Source organism: Argiope bruennichi, chromosome 7, assembly GCF_947563725.1.
Source record: "Argiope bruennichi chromosome 7, qqArgBrue1.1, whole genome shotgun sequence".
Taxonomy (NCBI): domain Eukaryota; kingdom Metazoa; phylum Arthropoda; class Arachnida; order Araneae; family Araneidae; genus Argiope; species Argiope bruennichi.
The window spans coordinates 27,679,286-27,704,849 of record NC_079157.1 but is presented as its reverse complement, the minus strand read 5'-3'; the positions used below and the strand labels follow the sequence as shown (position 1 = coordinate 27,704,849).

Below are 25,564 nucleotides of genomic sequence, written 5' to 3'. Positions count from 1 at the left end.
AAATTCGGTACACAGATTTAACATCCATAGTGTAGACACCTGTGAAATTCTGAACCAAATATAACAATGGATTGATTGTCTGTCGGTCTGTACTTTCAGAAACATAAAAATGTGATAAATTAAAAACGCAAAGACCAAATCCCAAATTTGGTATGCAATTTTGTGACTCCAAGGGCTGTTTTGTGTGAATATTTTGTTTCAACTGTTTGAGGAAAACATGTCTAAAACAAATATTCGATTTTTGGATACCATTAACGCATGCCAGGGATTAATCGTCAAATAACTCGTCAATGACGCAATAGATTCAATGAAAATACTAAATGCATGTCAAAAAATATTTCGTAATGATTGTGCGCCATTGCCATGTAACGCGTTCTCTATCATGACAAGTTTATTAGAGAGTATGCGAGAAAGTTCAGGGGAGACCAGTGCCGCTGGTTTATAAGCTGTTATGAGAGGTATGTAATGTTTTGTGAAGCGTAAAACAAAAAGAACTCTGTGGTGAAAGCTTATAAGCCAGTTAGCCAGTTAACAACTACGATACCAAAGCAATTGCTTTTGTGTCGTGGTCATGTTACTGGGCTGCGAACCACAAGTTCCAAGGATCTATCCTCGCCCATCACATCCGCCACATTGGCGACCTCGGACAATGAACCTTCAACCTTCGTACAGCTGTTGTGGCACCCTCTACCCGCAACCAAAGTCGTCAGACTCACTTAATGCAGCAACAGCATTAGCAACCACACACGCTCGCCATAACGCTTGGCGCTACTCAAATGGGTACAAGCGCATTAGAATCAACAGCTAATACATCACCACTCAATAATCATATCGTTTGTCTCACCTCCGACTCGCTGGAGAGAGAGTCTGTGGTGAAAGCTTATAAGTCAATTAACAACTACGCTACCCGAGCAGTTGTATTTTCTATCGTGGTCATATTACTGGGCTGCGAACCACAAGGTTCTAGAGATGCATAATCCACGATTTTTTTAATAACAAATAATTTTGCTATTGTTATTTTTAAATATTTGTTCCAAATATCTGTTATTTCAATCATATTATTAAAATTATTATTTAATATTAAATGTAAAATTTATTAATTGTAATTAATACTTAATTTACAAATTTAAGTAACGTGTGATTGAATTAATTTATCTATTTCAGCTTACTTCTTAAATTTGATTTTTTTCAAAACTATTTATTTAATTTCTGTTTTGGAGTAAACCATTTTCTGAAAAATTTGAAATAAATATAAATGTCATTTCTTAAAATTGTTCTATATTCTACCAATAGATGGCGCCAGCAGTAAATGGAATATATGCAAAGTCAAATCACCAGCAATTTAGAACGATTTGTATGGAACAGTGCATTAGCACATACGAATACCAGTAAGACCGGTTACTCTCATGAAGCGGAGCGGTGACTTCACACTTTCCAGTGAAGTCACCGCTCCGATAAATTTCCGTGATATGCAATTCAGTGATACGATGATTCCAATAACGGTCCGTTCACTTTTCAATCCGTTCACAGATTTCTCATTTTCTGTTATGTTCGAGAGCTTCCATTGGACAGATCGTATCGATTGTTACTTTCCAGTGAAGTCACCGCTCCGGCAAATTTCATTGATATCGTATCGATTGTTAGTTTGTATCGTGATCCAAAACCTGTAATCGAAATATTACCAGTAAGATAGTATCAAGGATTTGAATCACACCCCTCTTTGAAAAGTATTGATCACTTGTATTTGTGACTTTTTGATATTGGTTACGTAATAACCGCTCGTAAAATATTCGTCATCGCTACAAGGTCCCAGGTTCTATCCTCGCGAATTCGCCACAACTCTATATATACTCAAGTGTATCTCTGGAAGAACCCTATATATACTCAACAACAAAAATCAATAATTCTTCTTCCATATACAAGTATGATGCTCTGTTTGTCAAAGAGTACAATAACTTAAAAATGCAATGACCTACAGACGTGAAATTCTCTAAATGACTTTTATTCTAAAAGTTTAGATTTCTATCGAACTTTGGCGAAATCCTCCTGCAGACAATCTACTCATTCTCTCATCCACATACATGTGGTCTCGATAGCTCAAAAATACATATAGCTAGATGGATGAAATTTTTCGTTTAATTTTTATTAATAGAATTATACATATGTATTAAATCTTAAACCAAATTTTTAAATAGTTTAACTGTTCGTGGGTTTATATAAGTGTGAGAATGGTATCACAATAATTCTAAAAAATTCCCCGTAGAGAAATAGCATTTGAATGATGTCACTAAAATTTTAGATTTATGTCAAATTTCCGAAAATGTTGAAAACGAAAGAAAGTTATTTTTAAATTAAAGACATCCGTACATGCATACCTTTATTAGATGTACTATGTAACATTAGCTGTAGTATGTAACATAGTACTGAGTTGGTATTCACAATATTATTAATTCAGACATCGAAATCTAGCTGTTACTATTACAAAAGATAAAATTCAAAATTTCTTTTGTGTATTTTAAGAATGTGTTTTATTTCATTTGCCAGTGAAATTATTTAAATGCTTACAATTACAAATTTGTCATCTGCTATACATTGGAAAAAAAATCTGTGAACACTTTTCTTTCTATTTTGAACTGAATATCGGTCGATGATCGAGACTCTGTTCGGGCCTGTAGTTGGGGCCCATTAGACAAGAATCACTTGCGTCATCCTTTCCTACTGAATACAAGGTCATGAAAGTGTCAAGCTGAAAAAAAAGGAGGGGGGAGGGACTATGAACAACTAAATAATTTGTAAGATAATGTACAGTAAAATAAATTTAACCAAGAAAAGTTTTAAAAACACATTTTTATTAATGTACCGATACCAGAAAATCATTTTTTTTATCATATCTTCTGTTTAATCTTGAGATCAATTATGTCCTAAATTTACTACTAGATGGCGCCATGGGATCTGAGTCAAAATTTTATTTTATTAATGATACACTGATAATTGGATTTTGAATACATTAAAATTGAAACCAAAATCATTTAGAAAAAATCATATTTGCGCTGCCTCATCATGAAGTAATTTAAAAATCTATTTTAAAATTGAATCTTTATAAACATGAAGCAATTCATGTTAAATAAAAATATTAAAAAAAAAAGAAATTAATTTTTACACGTTTTGGGAATAATTGTAGTTTAAAGAAAATTAATTACAAAAAAAAATACAAAAATAATTTCTATAAAGCAAGTTCTAAATGTTATAATGTTAAAACAGCTCTGGAATTTATTTAATGACTAAATAGTTAATACAGAAGGAACCTATGTTTATTTGGTCTATTGAAGTAATTCCTTATATATGTTACCACTCGTACACAAATGTTTAAAAAAATAAAAAAAATTCTTTAGCCATTAGGACTTTTGTTAAGCTTCTTCAAATCTTGAAAATCGTTGTTCTGTAGGTGATTATGTTAAAAAGTCGATTTTTTGCGAAGTTATTAATTTTTTTTAATTTAATATTCTTAATATTTGAATAGTTTTCGTTATAAAACCATTAGAATTTTTTCCTAAATCTATTTTTCTGGAAGATAAATTAATTTTTATATTGGCATTCACATACTTTTTAATTCTATTTTACATCTTTAGACACTATTTTCTCAAATTCTAATCTTTGATTGAATTTTCTTACAAGAAAGCTCATAAATGAAAATCTAAAGCAAATTTTTTGTTTTAATTTGGTATAATAATTTCTAAATATGTTTTATAGTTCCTGAACTATAGAATAAATAATCTATTCATTTAGAAATATTTTATAGTAGTTTTAGTGTTTCACATTGTGAAAAAATTGCCCATTTTATGTTATTTATTAGTTGAACCCCAATATTTAAAGAATAAATAGAAATACAGCTTATTTGTTTTACTTAGAAACTAGATAATACATTTTTAAAATTATCTACAAAATTTTAAGCAAATCATTTGATACACCTATAATCAAGAAGTTTTTGTTTCATACCAATTTTTAGCTAAGAAAAAAGCCCTTCATTCCAATTTTAAAAAATTGTCACTTAACTGGATATTTTGGTTTTATAGCTGTTTTTTCAATCTTTTTTTATGCAAATATTCAAAAATGCAACTATTTAAGAACGTTTTTCAAAAAATTCAGCCCGAAATACTCACGTACCTTCCAAATTTTCATCAAATCAAACCAGGAAAAAAAAAAAAAAAAACTGGTTGTGGAAGTTTGAGAATGAGATAGTGTCGCAGATAGTTTGGCATCAGGAGGAACCTGTGAATCAGGACTAACCTTGATAACCTACCTAGGTTTTTGTCTTCATCGCAAAGAAAAGATTTGGGTGCCTGTTATCATAAGCGCAAGCGCTATACATGTTTGAAATGAATGAAATCTATAAAAATGGCCGAGTATGCATTTAATACTTCCACTCGGTGGCTTATATGGGAAAGTTCGTGGGTATTTATAAAATATTTTTTTAAAATTTAATGCAAATCTATACGTACTTGATCTTTTCCAACTTCCCCAATGTTCTTCAGTACCAACCACGCATATCCCGATTGACAAGGTGGAATTGAATTTGACCCTTCGTAGTAGTAGTATGACCCGGGGTCTTGAGGTAGAAGATCAGCCAAATTGAGCTCGGATTTGAGCTCTGTGGAATCATTTCTATACATAACATCGGATAAGACCTCTGTTATTGGACTGAATGCAGAGTTATCGTCGTCATTGGCCTATAAATGCATAGAATAAACCTGGTTAAACTACAATTACGTAAAAAGAAAATAAAAGATGCACAGCGAGTTATACCATGATATTGTGGCGGTAGGTAATAAGTGAGGATAGAACCTGGGAACTTGTGGTTCGCAGCCGAGTAACATGACCACAATACAAAAGCAATTGCTCGGGCAGTGTAACTGTTAACTATCTTATAAGCTTTTCACTACAGACTCTCCCTATAGTGAGTCGGAGGTGAGACGAACGATATGACTGTTGAGTGGTGATGTATTAACTGTTGATTCATGCGTTTGTACCCATTTGAGTAGTGCCAAGCATTATGGCGAGCGTGTGTGTGTGAGTGGTTGCTGATGCTGTTGCTGCGTCAAGTGAGTCTGACGACTTTGGGTTGCTGCGGCCTTTTTGTGTTGCTGCGTCAAGTGAGTCTAACGACTTTGACTCACTGTTGCTGTGGGTAGATGGCGCCACAACAGCTGTACGAAGGTTAAAGGTTCATCGTCCGAGGTCACCAATGTGGCGGTTTGGCAATATCATTCGCCTTATATTAAAACAAAAAGTATAATTTATACGAACCAAAGTGGTCAATTGACGAATATTGATGTACAATATTTACGAAATATTAACCTTTGACTTGAATTTAGCAGTTTTTACTCTCTCATATACATAGTATATAGAAAGTACAGTAATCGTCAAAAAATTCGTGCTGAAGACTTTGTCAATCTCCACATTTTAAACCTCCCTAAGTTCGAAAAGCACATTTATGGAAAAATACCCGCCTATCCCTCTATGCCAAAATATCTCAAACACACATTGGGATGAATGGTTGAAACTTGTTATATGCTTTTCACACCAATTTTGCCAATTTCTATCAAATTTAGCTTAAAATCTGTTCAGAGGATGTTTGTCTGTTCGGCTGTTCGAATATAAGTTAACATGATAATTGCAAAACGAAGAGAGCTGGATAAATAAAATTCCATACTCAGATTTGTTATATATAATGTAGACACCTGTCAACTTTTGAGCCAAATCCAACAATGGGTTGACTGTCGGGCGATCCGTACTTTCAGAAATATGGCTGTAATTAAAAAAATCCAGTGACTTAAATATATCACGGTTGGTACTGAATTTTGTGATGACAAGTGAAGTTTTGTGACAAATTTTGGTTCAATTGGTTGAGAAAAGTTTGTCTGAAACGCAAGTTAGATTTTTGGATACTATTAACCTCATTCCAAGGATGTATCGCCAAATAACTCGCCAAGGATGACACGATAGATTCCGCAAAACTGGTAAATTCAAGCCAAAAGCTAATACTTCGTAACTGCTGTACGTCACTGACATGTATGGCGTTTTTTGGCATGACAAATTTATTAGAGAGTATGCGAAAAAGCTTTGGCGAGACGACTCTCGCTTGTTAGTGACTCTGTCGTGTGATCTTTGGCGATTTTTTTAACGGCGATTCATAAGCATGCGGTGAATTACACCCGAAAACTGAATTTGGTGTTAGACGCGTTTTTTTAAATGAAACTAAAATTTGACATAGAACTATAATAGTATTACACATCAAATTTTATATTAGTCATTGCATTCTTGTGTTATCGTGTTTAAATGAATGTGAATGGATAGATTTGGTTCTAGATTTGTTAAGTATCCATAGTTGAGATGTTAAGTATGAGTCCACCCCTATAGTTCTCTTCGTTCTATATTTATTATAATCACTTATATTCGGACAGCCGGACGGACATGCTTCCTCTGAATGAATTTCTTTCAAAAGTAGAGATGCATAATCCATGATTTTTTGAATAACAAATAATTTTTCTACTGTTATTTTTAAATATTCGTTCCAAATTTCTGTTATTTCAATCATATTATTAATTAAAAATTATTAATTATTATTGGATATAAAATTTATTAATTGTTATTAATATTAATTTATTATTTTAAGTAACGTGTGATTGAATTAATTTATCTATTTCAGCTTACTTTTTAATTTTAATTTTTTTCAAAACTATTCATTTAATTTATTTAATGGAATAAACCATTTTCTGAAAAATTGAATTAAAAAAAGTCATTTCTTTAAAATGTTTACTTTAGTTTCATATTCTGCCAATAGATGGCGCCTGTAGAGTGAAAGGAATGCATGTCATTAGAGAGTCATGATACAAGCAATTAGAAATGATCTTCATGGGCATTGTGAAATTCCAAAAAAATCTTATTAGACATTTCATTAAAAATCCGTGGAAAATGTTATATTTTCCGCAACAATTTAGGGGCATAATATTACCCAAATTACCTATTAACCACATTTTAATATTTGAAGAATTAACTTTTCAATAATTTTTAACTTCATTTTATATAATGTTTTTTAAAGTTTAATATCTGAAAAAAAAATTTAGCTTTAGTATACAGCATTATTTTTTCATATTTTAGTTAATGGCTTTACACTTATGCACGTTGCGACGGTATTAAACACATGTTTTCTATACGCCATATTGATGCTTTATGATTAAGAGTTAAATTTTAAAACTAAAATAAAGATAACCTTAACATTTTAATTTAAGCCTTTACGTTATTATATTTTGAAACTTCAGATTAGAAATTTAAACCTCTTTAAAACTTTATTTAAATTAATCATTAAAAATGCATGTTGAATTGTTTTTTTCAAGGTAAATAAATTTTGCACATGCTTAGAAACAATATGAACGAAAAAAAATGCGCTGTGTGTCTGTCATATTCAATACGTTTTAGTTTAAGAAATCAATAAAATAAAGAAAAACAAATGGCTTCAAAAGTAACATCTCATTATAAAACAAATAAAAGAAAATATTTACTTCCATAAGAGCGGCAACAACGGCAACAGCGTTCGGATCGTTTTCTTTATGAGTTACGTAATGCACCTAAAAAATTTAAATATGCCATATTAATTACTGCTGTTAATTATAACTTTATCAATTTATTATTAATAAAATCTTTAAAAAATATAACACTTTTCTGTACTTTGAAATTTTTTAACATCTGTAATGATAGAATAACCGCAACTGCAAAGGTGCTGTTCAAACCCTGTCAAAACTCCCCAGTTGAACTGAATAAATCGTATAGATATAAGTGTAAAATGGTCCCCATTACGATGTTGCTTATATTTCCCCGCTTATACAAATGACATTTTTTTACGTTAGAACAAGGGATTGTAAATTGAAAGGACACCTGCTATGAGTTGTCCTTGCCAGTGAACTAAGTAAAAGAAACGGACATATCAGATTAAGGATGGGATTCAAAATTAAATGGAACAAATTTATAAGAAGACAGACACGTGAATTACTATATTCAACATGTGCAATTTTTCCAGCACCAAGTGCTAATTCAACTATTTTTCCCTCCGAAAATCCTTTGAATAAAGCGTTTAGCCAACTTAAAATGCAATATTACAAAACACAGTACAAATATACGCTTAAAATACAACATGCTCCAAAGGTTCTTTTTTTTTAAATAATATTTCCTACTGACAATTGTATCTATCATTCTGAATACATGAGAAATTATGAATTTAAAATTTCATGAAATCTGTATTGCACAGTGTGAGGGCGCTGCGGATGATTAGAACCAGAAAACGAACTGAAGGGAAGAGTGTGGAGAAGGAGTACGGCGGGAGAGACGGTGCGGAGAGAGATGGATGTTCGGAGTTCTATGATGTTCTCATGCTAAATTTTGTAATAGTGTTCATATATGTTATGTTTCGTCCTACGTCAATTAAATGTTGTCAAAAAATTTAAATATGGTGTCATGCCAATTATTTTCGTTTACATTTATTTACTAAAAGGGCAGTCTTTGCCTTATTAATTTTTCTGATGAGAAATAAGAATTAAAAAAGCTCGGCAGCGCCGACGCACAGTTTATCTAGTACATTCATTTCATTTATTTTCCTCTGTCTCGAAAATCCAACTGTAAGTAATACTATGTTTTGTTCTAAAAAGGACATTATTACATTCCTAACCTAACCTACCCTTAACGTTTGCCCTATCACTTTAGAATCGTCTGTATGCAATTAGATAGTCCCTCGTGGAGGTGGGGGCTCAGATACAGAGATGAAAAGCCTTCAGTATAGTATTTGGCTGTTACTTCCTTGTTGGATGCATTAATGGTATGGGTTTAATATTCGTACTCCGATGACATGAACCTCTCTGTAACAGGGATTATAATGCATTATTTCAAGTCAGCATTGTATAGAAATCTTAATAATGCTTTTGGGCATTTTGTGCTAATACGGAATGCTCTTCTATCGCTTTAGTGTGTATCGCTTTACTGTGAAATTTCACAAGGATCTCACCACATCGAGACCCCGGCATCAACAGCGGATATTTACATTCCCATGACTTGAAGTATGGCGAATTTATGACGAACTATTGCTCATAAAGCATGGTAACAAGGTTTTAAGAATTTGAGACTCCTTTGCTTTTAAATTCTCTAACCTTTATCAAAGTTCAGGTAGGTATGTTAAAAAGTCAATTTTTTGCAAAACTATTTTCTTTTAATTTAATATTCTTAATGTTTGAAAGGTTTCTTAAAAAAAAAAAAAAACCATTAGAATTTTGTTACTAATTCTATTTTTTTTAAGTTGCACTGATTTTTATATTTCATTTACATATGTTTTAATGTTATTTTACATTTTTAACTGCTATAGTGAGTGTGTTGTGATTTTCTAATCAGTTGACCGGTTTTAAATACACTAGTTTTAATTTCCACAAACACAGCTACATACAAAATTTATAAACACACATAAATAATTAAGTTAAAGAAAACCGTATGGTGGAAGGATTTCACCGTTTAGAACCGAAAGCATTCGGCGTTAACGTAAGGGTTGCGCATGGGAAAAAAAAGTCGACCTCAGGATGCAGGTCTGCCATCCAACTGCTTGTCTTCCATAAAATGCCACAAGGGGGCGCTCTCTGCACAAGGGGAAAAAGAAGTGCTACACTGCTATTTTCTCAAATACAGAATATGATAGAATTTTCTTGCGAAAAACAACATAAATTAAAATCTAATGGATATTTTTTGTTCAAATTTGGTATAATAGTTTCTCAATATATTCTGCAGTTTCTAAACAAGAAAATAAGTAATTGATTTAATTACAAATATTTTATAGTTATTTTAGTGCTTCACAATGTGAGAAAAATGAAAATTTCGTGTTATTTTTCAGTCGAACCCCAATATTTAAAAGAATGAATAGAAAGAGAACTTATTTTTTCGGTTAGGAACTAGATAATATATATTTTAAGCTACCTGCAAAATTTTAAGCAAATCATTTGTTAAACATTTCATTTAGAAGATTCTTGCTTCATACCTCTTTTTTAACAAAAGAAGCCCTTTATTTCCAATTTTTGAAAAACGTTTGGCACTTAACTGATATATTTTTGTTCCATAGATGCTTCCCCCCCCTTTTATACAAATATTAAAAATATAACAATTTTGGAGCGTTTTTCAGAAAATTCATCCCGATCGTAGTCTCATACCATAAAGTCACAATTCAATTATGAATATTTGCACGGTGCAAGTTGGAAAGTCTTTGTACTCTGATTAGTAAAGTAAATTACTCTGTCCAGTACTCTGATTAGTAAAGTAAATTTCAAAATAGACAGGAAGAAGCATGCATGAAATATTTTAACCCTCTGGGTGGTTTCATTTTACGTGTGAAACTTCTGAAAAGCGAGAGACGCCAGACTAGTAATGTATCGTAAAAGCGCATCGGTTTTCCAAACGAGATGCACTGAAAGCGTTAGCCGAATTTTTGCTTTCCCCCAAACGTCATGTGGGGTCAAGAGTCCCTAAGGGTAGGAACAAGTTACCGCTCATTCAAGTCAAACTTTATTGCTTTCCTTTATTTTGTACGGCTACAAAAATCAGAGGGTTTCTAAGAATAGTGAATGGGAAGACTTCTGTTTCTTTTTAACCCCGATCGCTGAAATAACACTTTGCGAATCGTTGCACAGCAGAATCGTTGAACAAAAAATATCATTATATATTCGATCTCATTTCATTATATATATATATATATATATATATATATATATATATATATATATATAGAGAGAGAGAGAGAGAGAGAGAGAGAGAGAGAGAGCAGTCAATGGAGGATAAAATTTTCTTCATATTTCCTTATTATTAATTTAAATAAATCATTGTAATATTTTTGTATCGAGCAATAACATTTGCAACGCGGTAGCATATGTCTAAAATTAGAACTAATCATAAATAGTTCTGTTAATCTGAAATGCATAAATAACATTAAAGAGCTGATGTATTATATTTTAGAAGAAATGGCATCATCTTCTATTATAACAAAACATACAGTTTTTGAGTGCAAATCAGCAAATTGGTTGGACACTGAAAAAATATATTATTTTAGAGCCACATAATTGACTACCTAGGTATTAGTTATCCAGGCCCTGAAACATCTCGTAGCAGTTTTATCAGAATTCAATATTGTTTATAATCATTATTTTTTATTGAAAAATAATGACATCTTCGTTTTTAAATGATTCAAAATAATGAAATATGCAATTTAAAACCTTATAAATTGTGCCAGTGTAAATGCACATCAAATGTTTTTATTTAGAATTTATTTTTGAAGTTGTATACTGTTCTAGTGATTTTAAAGAGTTAGTGAAATTTAAAACAATCAACATTTATTTCTATTTTTTCCCTCATCTATTTCCACCATTTTGTGTTCACATTCAATGAAATTGTCATTTTCAAAAACATTCAAAGGCAGCTAAAACAAACAATTCTTTTAAGATATTATGCAGGAGTATATTATTACTCATAAATTTCAATATGTTTATAACGCTTAAGATTTTCTTTAAAAAAATACAATATACATAAATGTTTTTTCTAATTTTCGTCTAATCTGAAAAACTAGTTTGATACTTTTTATTCAAGCAGTTTTAAACTTATTAATTCAAGATATCTCCTACTGTACGATATTTAAAAATTGCACGTATCACACACCTGGTTTTTGCAAATTTATCACCAAAATTTGATGTAAAAAATTTATTCGCAAGTTTCAGAAATTTTATATTCATATATTTTCCAGCACTCAGAGAAACGGAATTATAAAGAAATGCTGAAAGAAAACAAATAGTATCCACCCACAATATCATCCACAGACGTTTATTATTATTATTATTATTTTGAAATTGGGAAATCATAGAGAGCAAGCGATCATCGATGATATATCTAATGGACAAAAGTTTTAATATGAAATAAAAATTGGCAGAATCGGTTGGAGCAGCTTAAGCACCGAAAGGTTTTGGAAATAATTTTAAATTGCCGCCATGTGACGAATCTAGTGAATATATATATAATATTTTTCTTGAAGGAAGGTGATGAGGGACATGCGATCTTTTATGATGTATCTATGCCTATAAGCTCTCGTATAAAGCAAAGATTAATGAAATTGGTCTTGTGGTTGAAGTTGGCGCTGATTGGAATTATATATATACGTGGGTGAAATTTTGAAATCATTCGGAAATCTAGTTATTAGCTGATTTGAAAGTATCCAAGGTTTGTAACATAGTCAGTAGACTTAGTCAGTATATATTTATTTATTTAAAGTAAATGTTCACCACAGAAAAAAAATTCCGATTAAATAGAATTTTATACAAAAGGAACATTTAAAAAAAATTCTTTTATCACCGAACTATGAAAATATTGTAATGTGGACTGGGAATTTGAAAGTTATTACATTTGAGATTCTAAAAGCAATAAACACTGGGTTTTAAATGTATTAAGAAACATGCATGGAAACTAAATGCAACTTTTGGAAACATTAAAAAGCAGATTAAAAATGTGTAATATTTAAACGTAATAACGTAGATTAAAAAATTCAGCCTTTTTTAGAAACTTGTTAAAATGTTTGGAAAATTTGCATTACAAGTATTTATTTATATAATTGACTTAAAAAACAAACAATTGTTTCTCAAATTTCAGATTAATACAGCATACTGGATATGGCTTATCCCCTTTTTTCAACCATTTAAATCCCTTTATTAACCTTTTTTGACCTCCTCTCAATTCAATAGCTAGGGTTAAAAAGGCAGAGCATGTACCCTTGGAATCATTCCATGCAAAGCATTTGGGATAACTTTTAAATTCTTTTTGTCTCGTACGGCAACGTATTGCAATTTTCATAAATTAATTGCAATTAACTTAAATGTAATCTTATCTCAAATATTAGATGAAACTGGCTGATGGGAAATCTATCTGACCGTGAATGCGTGAGCATGATACCCCAAAACAAAAGCGACTAGATCAGTTAAATGCATCATGCAATTTTGTCTAAATGTAGATTTATATTAATTTTTTTAATATAATTTGTAAAAGGATTAATTATCCGTAAGTCTATCTATTCGTGAGTATTTGATTAATCATTTAAAATTACAAAAAATAGATAAATGAAATTTGGTTCTTTGCTTTGACATCATTATTACAAATATGCATCGAATTTTTGCTCCAATCTAAAACAATGAGAAGACGTACCTAATTTATACTTGATTCTATTCTAAAGAAATGCGGATACCACTGCACTCATAAGCATATGCATAGGAGAAAGTAGAGAGGTAAATAATAGCATTGATCTTTACCTTGATTGCAAATCCTTAGATTGCTTTTAATAATAGTAATAAAGTATTGATAAAATTTGTTTTCCAGTTTGGACCCCGCAACTTTTAAGGTTGATCCTGCCCCAATGTGTGCAGTTTATGAAATTTTGTTCCATAAGTAACACTCCCATAACAAAATCTGAGTGAAGTAATGTATAATCCTTTATTTTACACGAGTAAATAACAGGTTGTGATTTCAGGGCATAACTATGAATGTTACACTTTTAAATATTCAAAAATAATTTATTGTCCGTTCACCATTGAAGCATTTATCTGCATTATTTTGCATTAGAACGTCCTTAAAAACATGTAATTAAAAATCTTGCTGCACTTTGCACAAGATTCATCAAAAGCTATCTCATTTATCCACTCAGATTTTAGGCTTTAATGAAGAATTTTCATTAGCATATTAACAACAACAACAAAAAAAAATGCTTCAAAGTACTGTAAAATAAATATAGAATTTTTGAAATTCCTATTTTTTTTTAGATTTTATAAATCTATTACTTTATCTAAGAAATATATCTTCTTTGATAAATTATTGAAAAAAAAATCTTAAGATAATTTGCTGTGTTAAAGACTTTTACGATGTTATCAGTCTCTTAATGTTCCGAACAAAATTATTCAAACATTTGATTCAATTTATTTTGCTATTTGTTTTCATCTACATCAAGGTATAAATACTAGTAACTAATCATTAACAACTAAACTAATATTAATAACTAACTAAATATTAAAAACTAAACTAATATTAATATCTTTCAGAATAGAAATAATTTTTTAAAAGATCTTTTTGTTGTTTCTTTTACGACTTTGAAAGAAATTATTTTATTCAGTTCGTTAAGGAACTTTAAAAAGGAGTCGCATTATAAAAATTCGGACACACAATTCGATATTTTTATACGATGTAAATCTGAAAAGAGAAACAATATAATAATATCCTTTATTATATTTTTGAAATTTACGACTGTTTTAAAACACAAAATTCAGTTTATCTGTTTACTTTGAACGAAGAAAAATAATTGGAGGTAGAGATTAGTGTAAAAAATATGAATTTGCATTATAAAAATAGTTGAACTAAGAATGAGAAATATATTTAATGTATTAACTATATATATAGGGCGATTTTTCAAATATATCCCTCCGAGTTCCTAATAATTAAATGCGATGTTTAATCATAAGTGAGGATAAAACTGCATTTTGAAAAATACTTTAATGGAACTTTAAAACAACATTTCGATCAAATAAGCTATATCAAAGAAATACTATTGAAGCCAAATGCAATTTAAATTTAAGTTCACATAGAGCATTAAGGGACACACATTTGGGGAAAAATTCATGTTCCTCTTTTCTTGAACGAGCTTTCGTTCCTCCCTAACGCCGACACCATCACAATGCCCTATGCCTAAAGCAGTCTTCGGGCCCTCAGATCCAGCGACATCCATAAATGGCCGTAAAACTTCATTGTGTTGTCTCCCCTCCAATTCATCAAGATGTCGAAACTTGTAGGGGGAAAGAAATACGTTAAAATACGTCGACACCATTTTCGGTTCAGTATGACCCCTACGTGATTTTCCGTGCAGAACCAATTTGCATCGTTCGTTACCCTACGTTAAAATGCGTGCAGTGCACTTTAAAGACATCTATGGGGCTACGTCGAAATACGTGTGGAACCCTTAGAGGGTTAATATACCTCCATCTCGTATCTGATGTCATCTATGACGTGTTCAGCGCCAGGATCGCCCTCAGAGCCAAAGTGGAAGTGAATTTCGGCAAGAGTGAAGGTATTTTTTCCCCAAGTTATATACCGATTGACATCGTCTTCAGGAATTATCAGTACTGAAAAACAGAAAAATAATATATATATATATATATATATATATATATATATAGTCTTGTCACAACTCTTATGAGTGCGTTACGAGTCTTAATTTTAGAAATTGTTTTTAATATAATATGATTCGCCCCCCCCCCCCCTCTAAATATCTTTCTTGAAGAAAAGAAAGTGATTTTTATTGTGTTTAACTATGTAAAGGTTTTGTAACATCGTCTATCAAAGGACAAGAAAATGCTGTTCAATTTTCTGCATAATAAATTAGTTACATTTCAATATTTTTATTGAACTTCTGTAACTTTTTATTAGTTTTAAAAGTTTAACATTCATAGTAAAGTTTCATGAAAAAAAATTTATTTTTTTCCAGGTGTATTGAAACAATGAACCGGAAAAAATGCGGCCCTTTCGAAACAGTAAGCGGAGATATAGAGGAAATTTAAATTCAAAAATTTTTAGGTCAAAGCACCATGAAAATTAAGGTATGAAAGATGAAATTACAAGTAATATTTATTATTAGCAAACTGATGGACCAAGATACTGTAAAAAACGTTAAATAAGTGTGATAAACACTTTACTCATCAGCAAATATTTGCTTTTTCGTGAACTGAATGGTACAGAAAAAAGACCGTTGTGATTGGAAAATACAATGTAAATATATGACTTATATGAAATTTCATTCATGAATTGGTGGCAGAAGTGGTAGACCCATTTGATGGCAACTAACTGGTAACAGCAATTATGCTATGAAACACTTTAGTAAGTGTCATGAATGTAAAGTAATGAATTAACATTACTTTACATTCATTTTAACTACATTAAAACATTTTCAGGTGAAAGCAATTTGAAAATCGCAAATAATAATAATATTCGGAAACGTAATATTTTTTAGGATCGAATCTATTCTTAAATCGCATTTTAATTAAATTTGTGACATAGCAAAAAGAAAAAAAAAGATTTGTAGATTTTTCTAGAAAAGCTAATGTACTTTATTTTATCGTTAATCTACTTTAATTGCAAACCGGAATAAAGTTACCACATCGTTTATAGTACAATTAAATGAATATAGATAGCGCCACTTTTGCCACCAGCGCCTTTTGCAATCGCAAAAGAATGATTATTTCAATGTAAAGATTTAGAAATGAATTTTTGAAAGCAAGGAAATCCGTTTGCTTATTATTTCAATTTCAAGCATGCTTGCTGGAAGTGTTTAGAATAGAAGATCAGTATTATAAATATTGGTATTTAGAGAAGAATACATCATTATTTTTGTTGATGTTGTTGTGATTGTGTTTATTTGATTTTAATTGAAACCGGAATAAAATGTGCACGTTATTTGTAGTGCAATTTATTAAATATAGATGGCGCCGTATTTGTAAAATAATGATGGTCTCAATACAAAAAAATCGAAATGAACATCATAAATTAAAAATGTTTTTGAGGAAGGTATCTCCGGATTCTTCTCCAATCTCTGAAGTTTTTTAATATTTATTGAATGAACTCTTTTGGAATTAGGGGATAACGGCTTCTGTTGACAAAAATCCTATTCTCATCCCATTTCAATCAGTTTTTGAGGAAACAGAAAGGCAGATTTCTTCGGTTTCATTTTATTTTAAATTCAAATATGCATGGTGGTCTCAATATGCAAATACAATCGCAAGTAGAAGATATTAAAAAAATAGCCGATAGGGGGTACAATTACACAAAATGAGAAATATATAAATGTCTTCCAGCTTTCAAGATACCAGGTGGAAGTAACATTGGTGCCAACAATGCTGCACCATTTGCCAAAAATTATTTATGGTCGAAAAATAATACAAAATATATGCTGCCTCTCTAACAAGTATCAACTGTTATGAATGCATAAAAAATTGCATAATTCAATGGAAAGATATAAAATTGAAGTATAATGAATCAAAAGGGTATAAATATTAGAATTATGCATAGCAACCGACTTTTTAAGTTATCCAAGAACATTTTCAACAGTGTTAACACCTGTCCAGATGATAAATGTAAAATTTCTCGCATTATTTCAAATTTGAAATTCATTTTGCATTGTGTTATGGTTAAGAACAGTAAGAACATTTTTCTAATGACTGAAATCAATTACCATTTTTGCTTCATATTTTTGCACTATTTCAAATTTGAAATTCATTTTGTATTGTGTTATGGTTAAGTGTTATGGTAAGAACATTCTTCTATTGACTGAAATCAATTGCCATTTTTGCTTCATATTTTCTTTGGTATTATAATTATAGTTCTTTTATTAGAATTTCAATTAGGATTGTTGTAACTTTCATATTAGTTCTTAAATCATGTATAATTTTTTTTTGAAATCTATTTTAGGAAAAATAAGAGAGAGAAATATGAATTTAGAAAATAGATGCATGATATCTCACGTCTTAAATGCAGAAACTTCTAACATTGATTTATGGAACTAAAAATAATTAATGTTGTTTCTGATAGCTAATGTAGCTTAGATCGCAATAAGAAATGAATAAGACGGTTTACCTGTCCATCCTAGATTCAGTACAGTTGCTTTACTTATTAGTGTGTCAAATCCGCTGTACTGCAATTGAGGCAAATCCAAGTTTAAAATATCCTTTTTATTGATCTCGATAGGAGATTGGTCTTTCTTCCCGCAGTCTGGATAGTTATCATCCCAGTAATAGGGGCCTTGAATACAAAATAAAAATAAATAAATAAATAAATAAATAAAATAAATTTTTTTTTTAATTTGCTATCTCTAATTTCAAGTTATCGTGTGAGAACATTAAATTTTTAAGTCACGTGCTATCAATCTGACAGAAAAACATCATATTCTCACGTGACTCATAATTCGCAATCATTAACATTTAGAAAAGCGATGGTTTTTCACCATCTGAAAATCCATCGAATTCTAAAATATTTTCTCGAGGCCAGAATTTTTTTTATGTGACAAACCAGTTTAAACCTTTTTCAAACACTCACGTGACTATCAGATTACGCATATTTAGATTTGATATTTAAAAAACGATAGTTTTTTTACATTTCAAAATCGTTCGAGCTCCAAAACTTTTTCTCGGGGCCAGATTATTTTTTTATGCTAAAATCCGAATTAAACTGGTTTGGAATAATTACGTGACTATTGTATTGTGCTATCACCAATTTTTTAAAAAGAGAGAGTCCCCCCCCCATCTCAAAATCATTTGAGCTCCAAAACGGGTTTTTTTTTCAGTTAGAAAAATTGAAAATGAAAATTTAAAAAAAAATTATATTATTATTATTGTATGAATACCTTTCGATACCTCACCTCGCATTTTCGCGTTGATTATATATATATATATGTTTTATGTTTCGCGTTCATTCCCATTTTCTTCTTTGTGCTTCTGCAGGCGATAACACCCTTTCTTTGTCAGACAGGAGAATCGGGTACATGGTGGACATTTGCGCCAAGTTGTAACTTTTTGTGGGCGATAAGTCGCGAAATGTGGCAACCTTCTTAATCATTTTCTAATAATCCTATAAGCGAAAACTTGATGCTTCAAAAGCGATAAGTCGCCAAGCCCCCCCCCCCCCCGTGCATTTTGAGGCTTCATAAATCCCAAACCAAAACAACATCATGTTCTCACATGTTAATAAAACGAATTATATCAGAGGAGGAACTGAAGTTATTAATTCATATATGAACAATTGAAATCAATATAAACGTTACAAATTAATGGTATGCGGATAGTAAGTATAATTTGTTTATGTAAATTAAAAAAAAGGGAGGAACAGTCAATAGAGTTTTTAAGTTATTAGTTGAATAAGAGTTGTTTTTTTAACAAAAATGCCAGCTTTGGATTTCTCCATCGGCTTTACTTTCTCGTCCATATATATATATATATATATATATATATATATATATATATTATTGTTGCTGTTATTTTTGTAGAGAGGATCTTCAACGTGCAAAAGTTTCACACGGATTTAGTGGTACTTTGTATAATTTCATGGACGAACACATGGATTTCACACACACACACATATATATATATGTGTGTGTGTGTGTGTTTTGGAGGGGGGGGGGCTGAATACAATACTCGACAAAATGTGTGCACGAAATAAAAAAGACAGTTTCCTGGGTAGACCAGATTGTTGCAAATATTATAAAATATTTTGCGATATTATATTGTTCACTATTTTACAATATTGCGAATATTGTTTAACATCATAAAATATTGTACAATATATGTGTGCCTACCAGAGTTATTTAGAATTTATAATTCTTCTTTGTAATCAATAATTGATATAAGAATGGAAACATCGAAAATTTATTTTTCCTTGCCATTTCCAGTAGAAATTAATTGATATAGTAATCAGTAACTCTTAAAAGAAGTGAGAGAATTCAGCTTCTATGATTTCATAATGCCAATGAAGTTTTAGTTCTTCATTTAGTATAAATTTTTAATAAACATTGCGTTTTTATTTGCGTTGCTTTAGTAGAGCATTCGTCAGAAAAAGACAAAAAAAAAAAATTTATTCACTTTTCCTTCCTTCATCTCTAAAATTGAAAAGTGTATTTTCCAGTATTATGAGAGTTTTTCTGAGTAAAGCAACACCGAAATGAAAATTAAGCGACGAAGAAAATAAGCAAAAATAGTAAAAAAAAAAAAAAAAAAAGCTGAAAATCGCATTTTGTGGGAAATCTGAATACTTTAGGACGAATTTTTTTCAAGTCTTCGAAGTTCATAGATTTAATCTCAAATATTTCCGCCAGTTTTACAGATAACTTCATGAAACTTCTCCTTGTATTTTTTTTTTATCATGGTACGTTTGTAATACCATAGTTTTCGTTTTTCTAATTGGACTTTTCTTTTCTTTTTTTTATCCGGTCTCCCTTATTTTTTGAATTACTTTTTGTACCTTTCTTATTTCGCCGCTAGGAGAGCTATAACTTGTTTGATAAATTTTGCATGGTCACTTTATTTTAGATACACACTACTTTCCTGCTATAAGAGATGCCGTTTAAAATTTAAAGGACTTAAAAGGACTTTAAGGATCATCCTGTATATATAAGAATCTCATTTAAAAGCGAAGTATTAAAAATGATTTGATGCCACTTGATGGTCAACATTTAAAATTTTTCTTTTTATCAAATTATTAGATTATTAGTAAGATTTGGTACAAAATTTAATAAGGATCTCTATTTCGAATGCTGAACCTGTATTCTAAATTTTATTTATATAGAGCTTTGTGTTTTGTAATTATTGAGTCCATTTATAGCTATTCAATCAACCGGACAGACAGACTTCCTCTCAACAGATTTTGCTCGACATTTGATAGAAATCAACAGATTTAGTTAAAATCTCAAAAAAGACATTTAGTGACATTTAATTTGTCAACCTCAAAGCATTTTTTGAGTTATCTTTGCTACAGACAGACAGCCACAATGCCAAAAATATGTTTCTCGGACTCAGAGAGATCCAAAACGAAGATTTTTATCAAAATCTCGAGTTTAAGTTTTTTGAAGATTACATTAACTTTATACTTCGTATACGAAAAAGTAAAAATGAAATATTACATATTGAAGCAATTATAGCTAATGTTTATATTTCAATCGAATAATTTGTGTTAGGCTTGTAACAAAATTTTACTGGACCAGCTGAGCTGAACACACCAGAAGTTACACACAAGTAAACAAATAACTTTTTTTTTTTGCTTTTGTATGAGAGTATGAATGTAGATGCATATCTGAGGATGAATGAATGATTACGTGTACTAGTATATCATAATAAATATTAATAAATATATTCCTTTTTAACACTTTTCTAATAAGTAAATGACTGTTAATATTGACGCTCATAAGGTTAAATCAATAGTATCAATGTTTTAATGAATTAAAGATTAAGCGCCGGAGTTTGTAATCTATTGAGATCGGATACACCATCAAAAAACACCGTCACTAGCCAGTGGTGCGGACAGCTCGTATTTGTTGGCAAGAACTGAAAATTTAACCATACATTTTAAAAATATTTGAAATAATCAACTATCGCTTGCAAGTATTGTTCTTTCAATTAAATGCAAACAATAACGCTTTATGGTAGAAAGTACGAATTCATTGTTTGATATTTCATTTATATTGGAGAGAAAAATCTTTTGCGTTTTTCTTAGTTAATTAATTATGGATTTAAGATCTTATCTGTAGCGCATTTAAATATTTCAAATATAAGTATTAATTCGAGTAAAAGGAAATTTATCATAATTTTTCTTTAATATTCTTTGGCACTGTTGTGTTTATTATTAAATGCATGCCATCAGCAAACTTTAGGCCTAACCGCATGTCATTGGCAAACATAGTCAATAGACTAACATGACATATTTGCTAATCTTTTTAGGTAATTAATTGCTATTACTCGATTAATAAAAGTACCTATACTCTAGCTAATGCGGCAGACATAAAATTAAAGGACCAACAAATTAACAAAAGCTCTGGAATAGCAAGGTTCATAAAAAATTTGTGAAGAACTAAAAAACACGCAGTTTCTGGAAATTTGTAGATTGATCGTTTTTACATAATGTTGCCATTAAATCTCTCTCCTCCTTTATTTTATTTAGTTAGTATTATTCAAGCCTTTAATTTTTACTTCATGTGCATTTAAACAATTTGCACATTGAAAAAAAATTACATTGCAAATAATTACATTGCATTTAAACTATGGAAATTAAAGAAAAGTAAAAGCCTTATTTCATTTTTTTTTTCAAAACTGGGGATATAAATTGTTGATACAAGAAAAAGTCAAAATGAGGGCTTGAAAATCACATTTTAGCCCCTAACTTCTAAGATAATGCTGTTACCGAAAAATTTTAAATACAAAAGTTGTTTGTCTTAATACGCTAATTTGGCTCAATACGCTAACTTAATACGCTAATTACAGCAAAATGAAAATTTCTACCTCTCCCCCCATCATTTCCACCCCCATTAAGCCAGATGGCCCATTTAAGAACTCATCCGAGGTTTTCCCGTTTCTAACATATGCCAATTCTCAGTTAAGATGCATTTGGAATTAAAGTAAAACAGGATTTCAAAAAAGAAAAGAAATGAAACAGAATTTTATTTGTAAACTGAGTAAGGCATGCTGAGATAATTTTCGCCAAAGGGAAAAATAATGCATTGGAAGTTACTTTATACAGAGAGAAAGACAACGCACTGAAAATGTTGCACTGAGAAATTATAAAATTAATTCATCTAGCAAAAAGGAATATATTGGAAGTCGTCTTATATTTAGAAAAAGTCAGCGCATATAAAATGTTTCACGTGGGAAAGGGGCTTCAATATTGATTGATAAAAGATTATTTTCTATCAATTTCACACTACATGTGCATTTTTTACCACTCGAAAGTTTATGAAATTGTTGCGCATTTTTTTATTGTTATTGTTGAATTCATCTCCATGTAACTTCCACAGTACACATATAAAATGCAATTTCATTTTGTTCATTGGTTTTAGTTGGTTAAGAAATATTCCACCGGGGTCTGTCCCAGCACTCCACGCTGCTATCTAACTAAGTGGGAAGCTCGAATTTCTCCTACATCCTTTTCGGTAAGAATCAGGATCTAGAAGATCTAAAATGAATTCAAAGATTTAAAGCAATTCAGGCCACAATATTGGAAACTGAAGACTCTTACAGAATAAAATGATTGGTAATAAGACCTATACTTTGTTAAACTCTGTATTAGCTTTGGCGGCCGAGCAAGGAAAACTGTTTTATGGCCATTCTGTACTTCAGTTTACAAACTTGCTCAGTCTCTCATTAATAAAAATGTGTAATGTAGATACGTTATTTCATGGTCATTCTGTACTAATTATGAACTCGAGGAGTCAATCCCTCATTAACGAAAATGTCTAATACAGATAAGTTATTTTATGTTCATTCTGTACTTCAGTTTATAAACTTAAGGATTCAATCTCCTGTTAATAAAAATGTATAATATAAATAAGTTATTTTGTGATCTTTCTTACTTCAAATTACAAGCTTCAAAAGTTTGGTATCTCGTTAATAAAACTATATAAATAAATAAATTTAAAAAAAGGCGCATTATATTTGATGCCCTTCTTTTTTCTCTCCAAATAAAAAGTCTAGATTATCTACAGATAATATTTAAAGCAAATCTGCTTACAAACTATCTTTTCTTTCAAGGTAGTATTTTGCACTTATGCTGCCAAATTTATTTTTCTTAGAGAAACTAATGTTTTCAGTATTTGAGTATCATATTATTTACCGTTTCTAAAAAATTGATTGCAATTTCTACATCCTGTTCTACGCTGCCAAATTTATTTTTCCTAAAGAGACTAATGTTTTAAGTATTTGAGTATCATATTTTTTTAACCTCTTTAAAAAAAAATTGATTGCAAGTTCTACAGCATGCAGTAAAAAAACATTATTAATTTAATAAGAAAAAGTCGAATTTTTAACGAACTAGTAATAATAATAATTTTGAATAAATGAATAATAATAATAAACATAATAATGTTTAATAAAATAATAATAAAAAAAGGAATTTTTAATAAAAGAATTTTCAAAATGAAATCTTAAATTACCTTAAATTAAAAGGACAAATCAGAACATTTTAATTACCATTATCTGGACCGTGATAGCTCCATGGATACTGATCGTCGGCTTCACATTCTTGAGTCAGTACATCTATAAAATAATTATTCATACAAAGCATTTGAATAATAATAAACATTTGTTGTTATTTAAAGCTTACATTCCTTTGGGAATCAAATTTTTTTTTATGTGTGTTTGTGCAATTTAACTTTTGGTAAATTTAGCAGCAAGAAAATTTGAAATTTTAGCTTTCTTCTTCTTTTTAATGATCAGACAAAAGGTGATTAGTGATTGTTTTGAAGTTATTTATTGTAACTATGTCTTGGAACTAAAACGACATGTCCAGCAAAACAAGACAAAAAAAAGTATGAGTGAAAGATTCAGAGCTTATATATCTTCAAAAGAGGATCTAACAAAAATTTAATTGGGCAAGTGTTTTTGCTGCATGATTTTGATACTGAATCGTCTATAGCTTATGATACAGTTAAAGCGGAAATTAGAACCTGAGAACTATGATAAAGAAAAAAACATATAATTTTTAAGCGCATTCAGTAAGAAAATCATTAAATTTAAGAGAACTAACATAACAATATATAACATTTATTATATATATATGTAATGATATTTTAAACTCTTAATTTATACCATAGTAAAATCCTTTGCCCTTCTCAAGGTCGACACATGTATTGAACTGGCGCGTGACCGAAAATCCCATCTTAAATAAGACTAGTGATCATTTGTTTCGTTCCTTTCTTCTTCACTTCTGCTTTTGTGCCGCGCCGCGTCTTCTTGTAAATAAATCATGCCTGTCTCCCAAGAGAGAATAAAGCGAAATTAAAAATACAACGTCTCATCTATGTCTTCAAACCTGCCTTCTGTTGCAAACAAAAATATGTTATATATATATATATATATATATATATATATATATATATATATATATATATATATATATATATATATATATATATATATATATATATATATATATATATATATATATATATATATATATATATATATATATATATATATATATATATATATATATATACAGATAGAGGGAATAAGTAGTTATTAGAAGTAGTTGCATTACTAAAAATTATATATATGAACTTAGAAGATTTAAACATAATTCCTTCTTTTATATGAAAATTAACGAATACAGTTTTAAGAAAATGCTCTCAATAATTGTCTGTTCAATAAATACGGAAAATGAGTTTATATAATTATATACATAAATAAGTATTTTAAGCATAACATAAGTTTTTAACAATTAGAGTAGTTCAATCTTTTCGCTTTTTGGAAAAACTTCCTACGCAAATTAATAAATTTGTCCGAACTCAGCTTCTATTGAATGCTCCTAGGATTTCATAGAAATCAAGTTCTTTAGCAGCCACGTTATTTCATATTGTTACGAACCTGTGATGCTGCTTCCCAGCATAGTTGGTTCTATAGGAAGTCCCGGAGGTTGGCGACCATTTGGCGACTTGGCGACGAATTTGGCGCCAAAATAGATTATACCCGAGAATTTTCGAATTTTTCCCGATCCGTCCAGTAGGAACCAAGTTAAGCCTCGAACGTTCCTGATTGGTTGAGAGGCTTCTAGCCCCGCCTCCTCAGACCTATAAAAAGAGCTGCAGCTGCCGGGGGAGTCGACGGTGAATTGAGTTGCGAACCAGTGGAGTCGATGAGTAGTCGGAAGCGAAAGAGTAGTCGTCGTAGTCGGAATCGACGCTAAAGAACTGGCCTTCCAGAGATTAGCAGAGCAGCGACGG

General features: G+C 30.4%; 2 protein-coding genes across 2 annotated transcripts in view; both read right to left on the bottom strand.

Moving 5' to 3' along the window:
* Window positions 1–25,564, bottom strand: part of LOC129975949 (carbonic anhydrase 12-like) — a 137,576-nt gene that overhangs the window by 75,477 nt on the left and 36,535 nt on the right. The gene's annotated exons all lie outside the window — the stretch shown is intronic.
* Window positions 2,514–25,564, bottom strand: part of LOC129975952 (carbonic anhydrase 14-like) — a 28,244-nt gene continuing 5,193 nt past the window's right edge. Inside the window, exons 3-8 of the mRNA XM_056089259.1 lie at window positions 23,814–23,879; window positions 17,725–17,889; window positions 15,076–15,221; window positions 7,560–7,625; window positions 4,500–4,727; window positions 2,514–2,746 (exon numbers count right to left, since the gene is read on the bottom strand). Coding sequence (XP_055945234.1) covers window positions 2,624–2,746; window positions 4,500–4,727; window positions 7,560–7,625; window positions 15,076–15,221; window positions 17,725–17,889; window positions 23,814–23,879 — 794 coding nt within the window. The 3' untranslated portion in view covers window positions 2,514–2,623. The remainder of the gene's footprint in view (window positions 2,747–4,499; window positions 4,728–7,559; window positions 7,626–15,075; window positions 15,222–17,724; window positions 17,890–23,813; window positions 23,880–25,564) is intronic.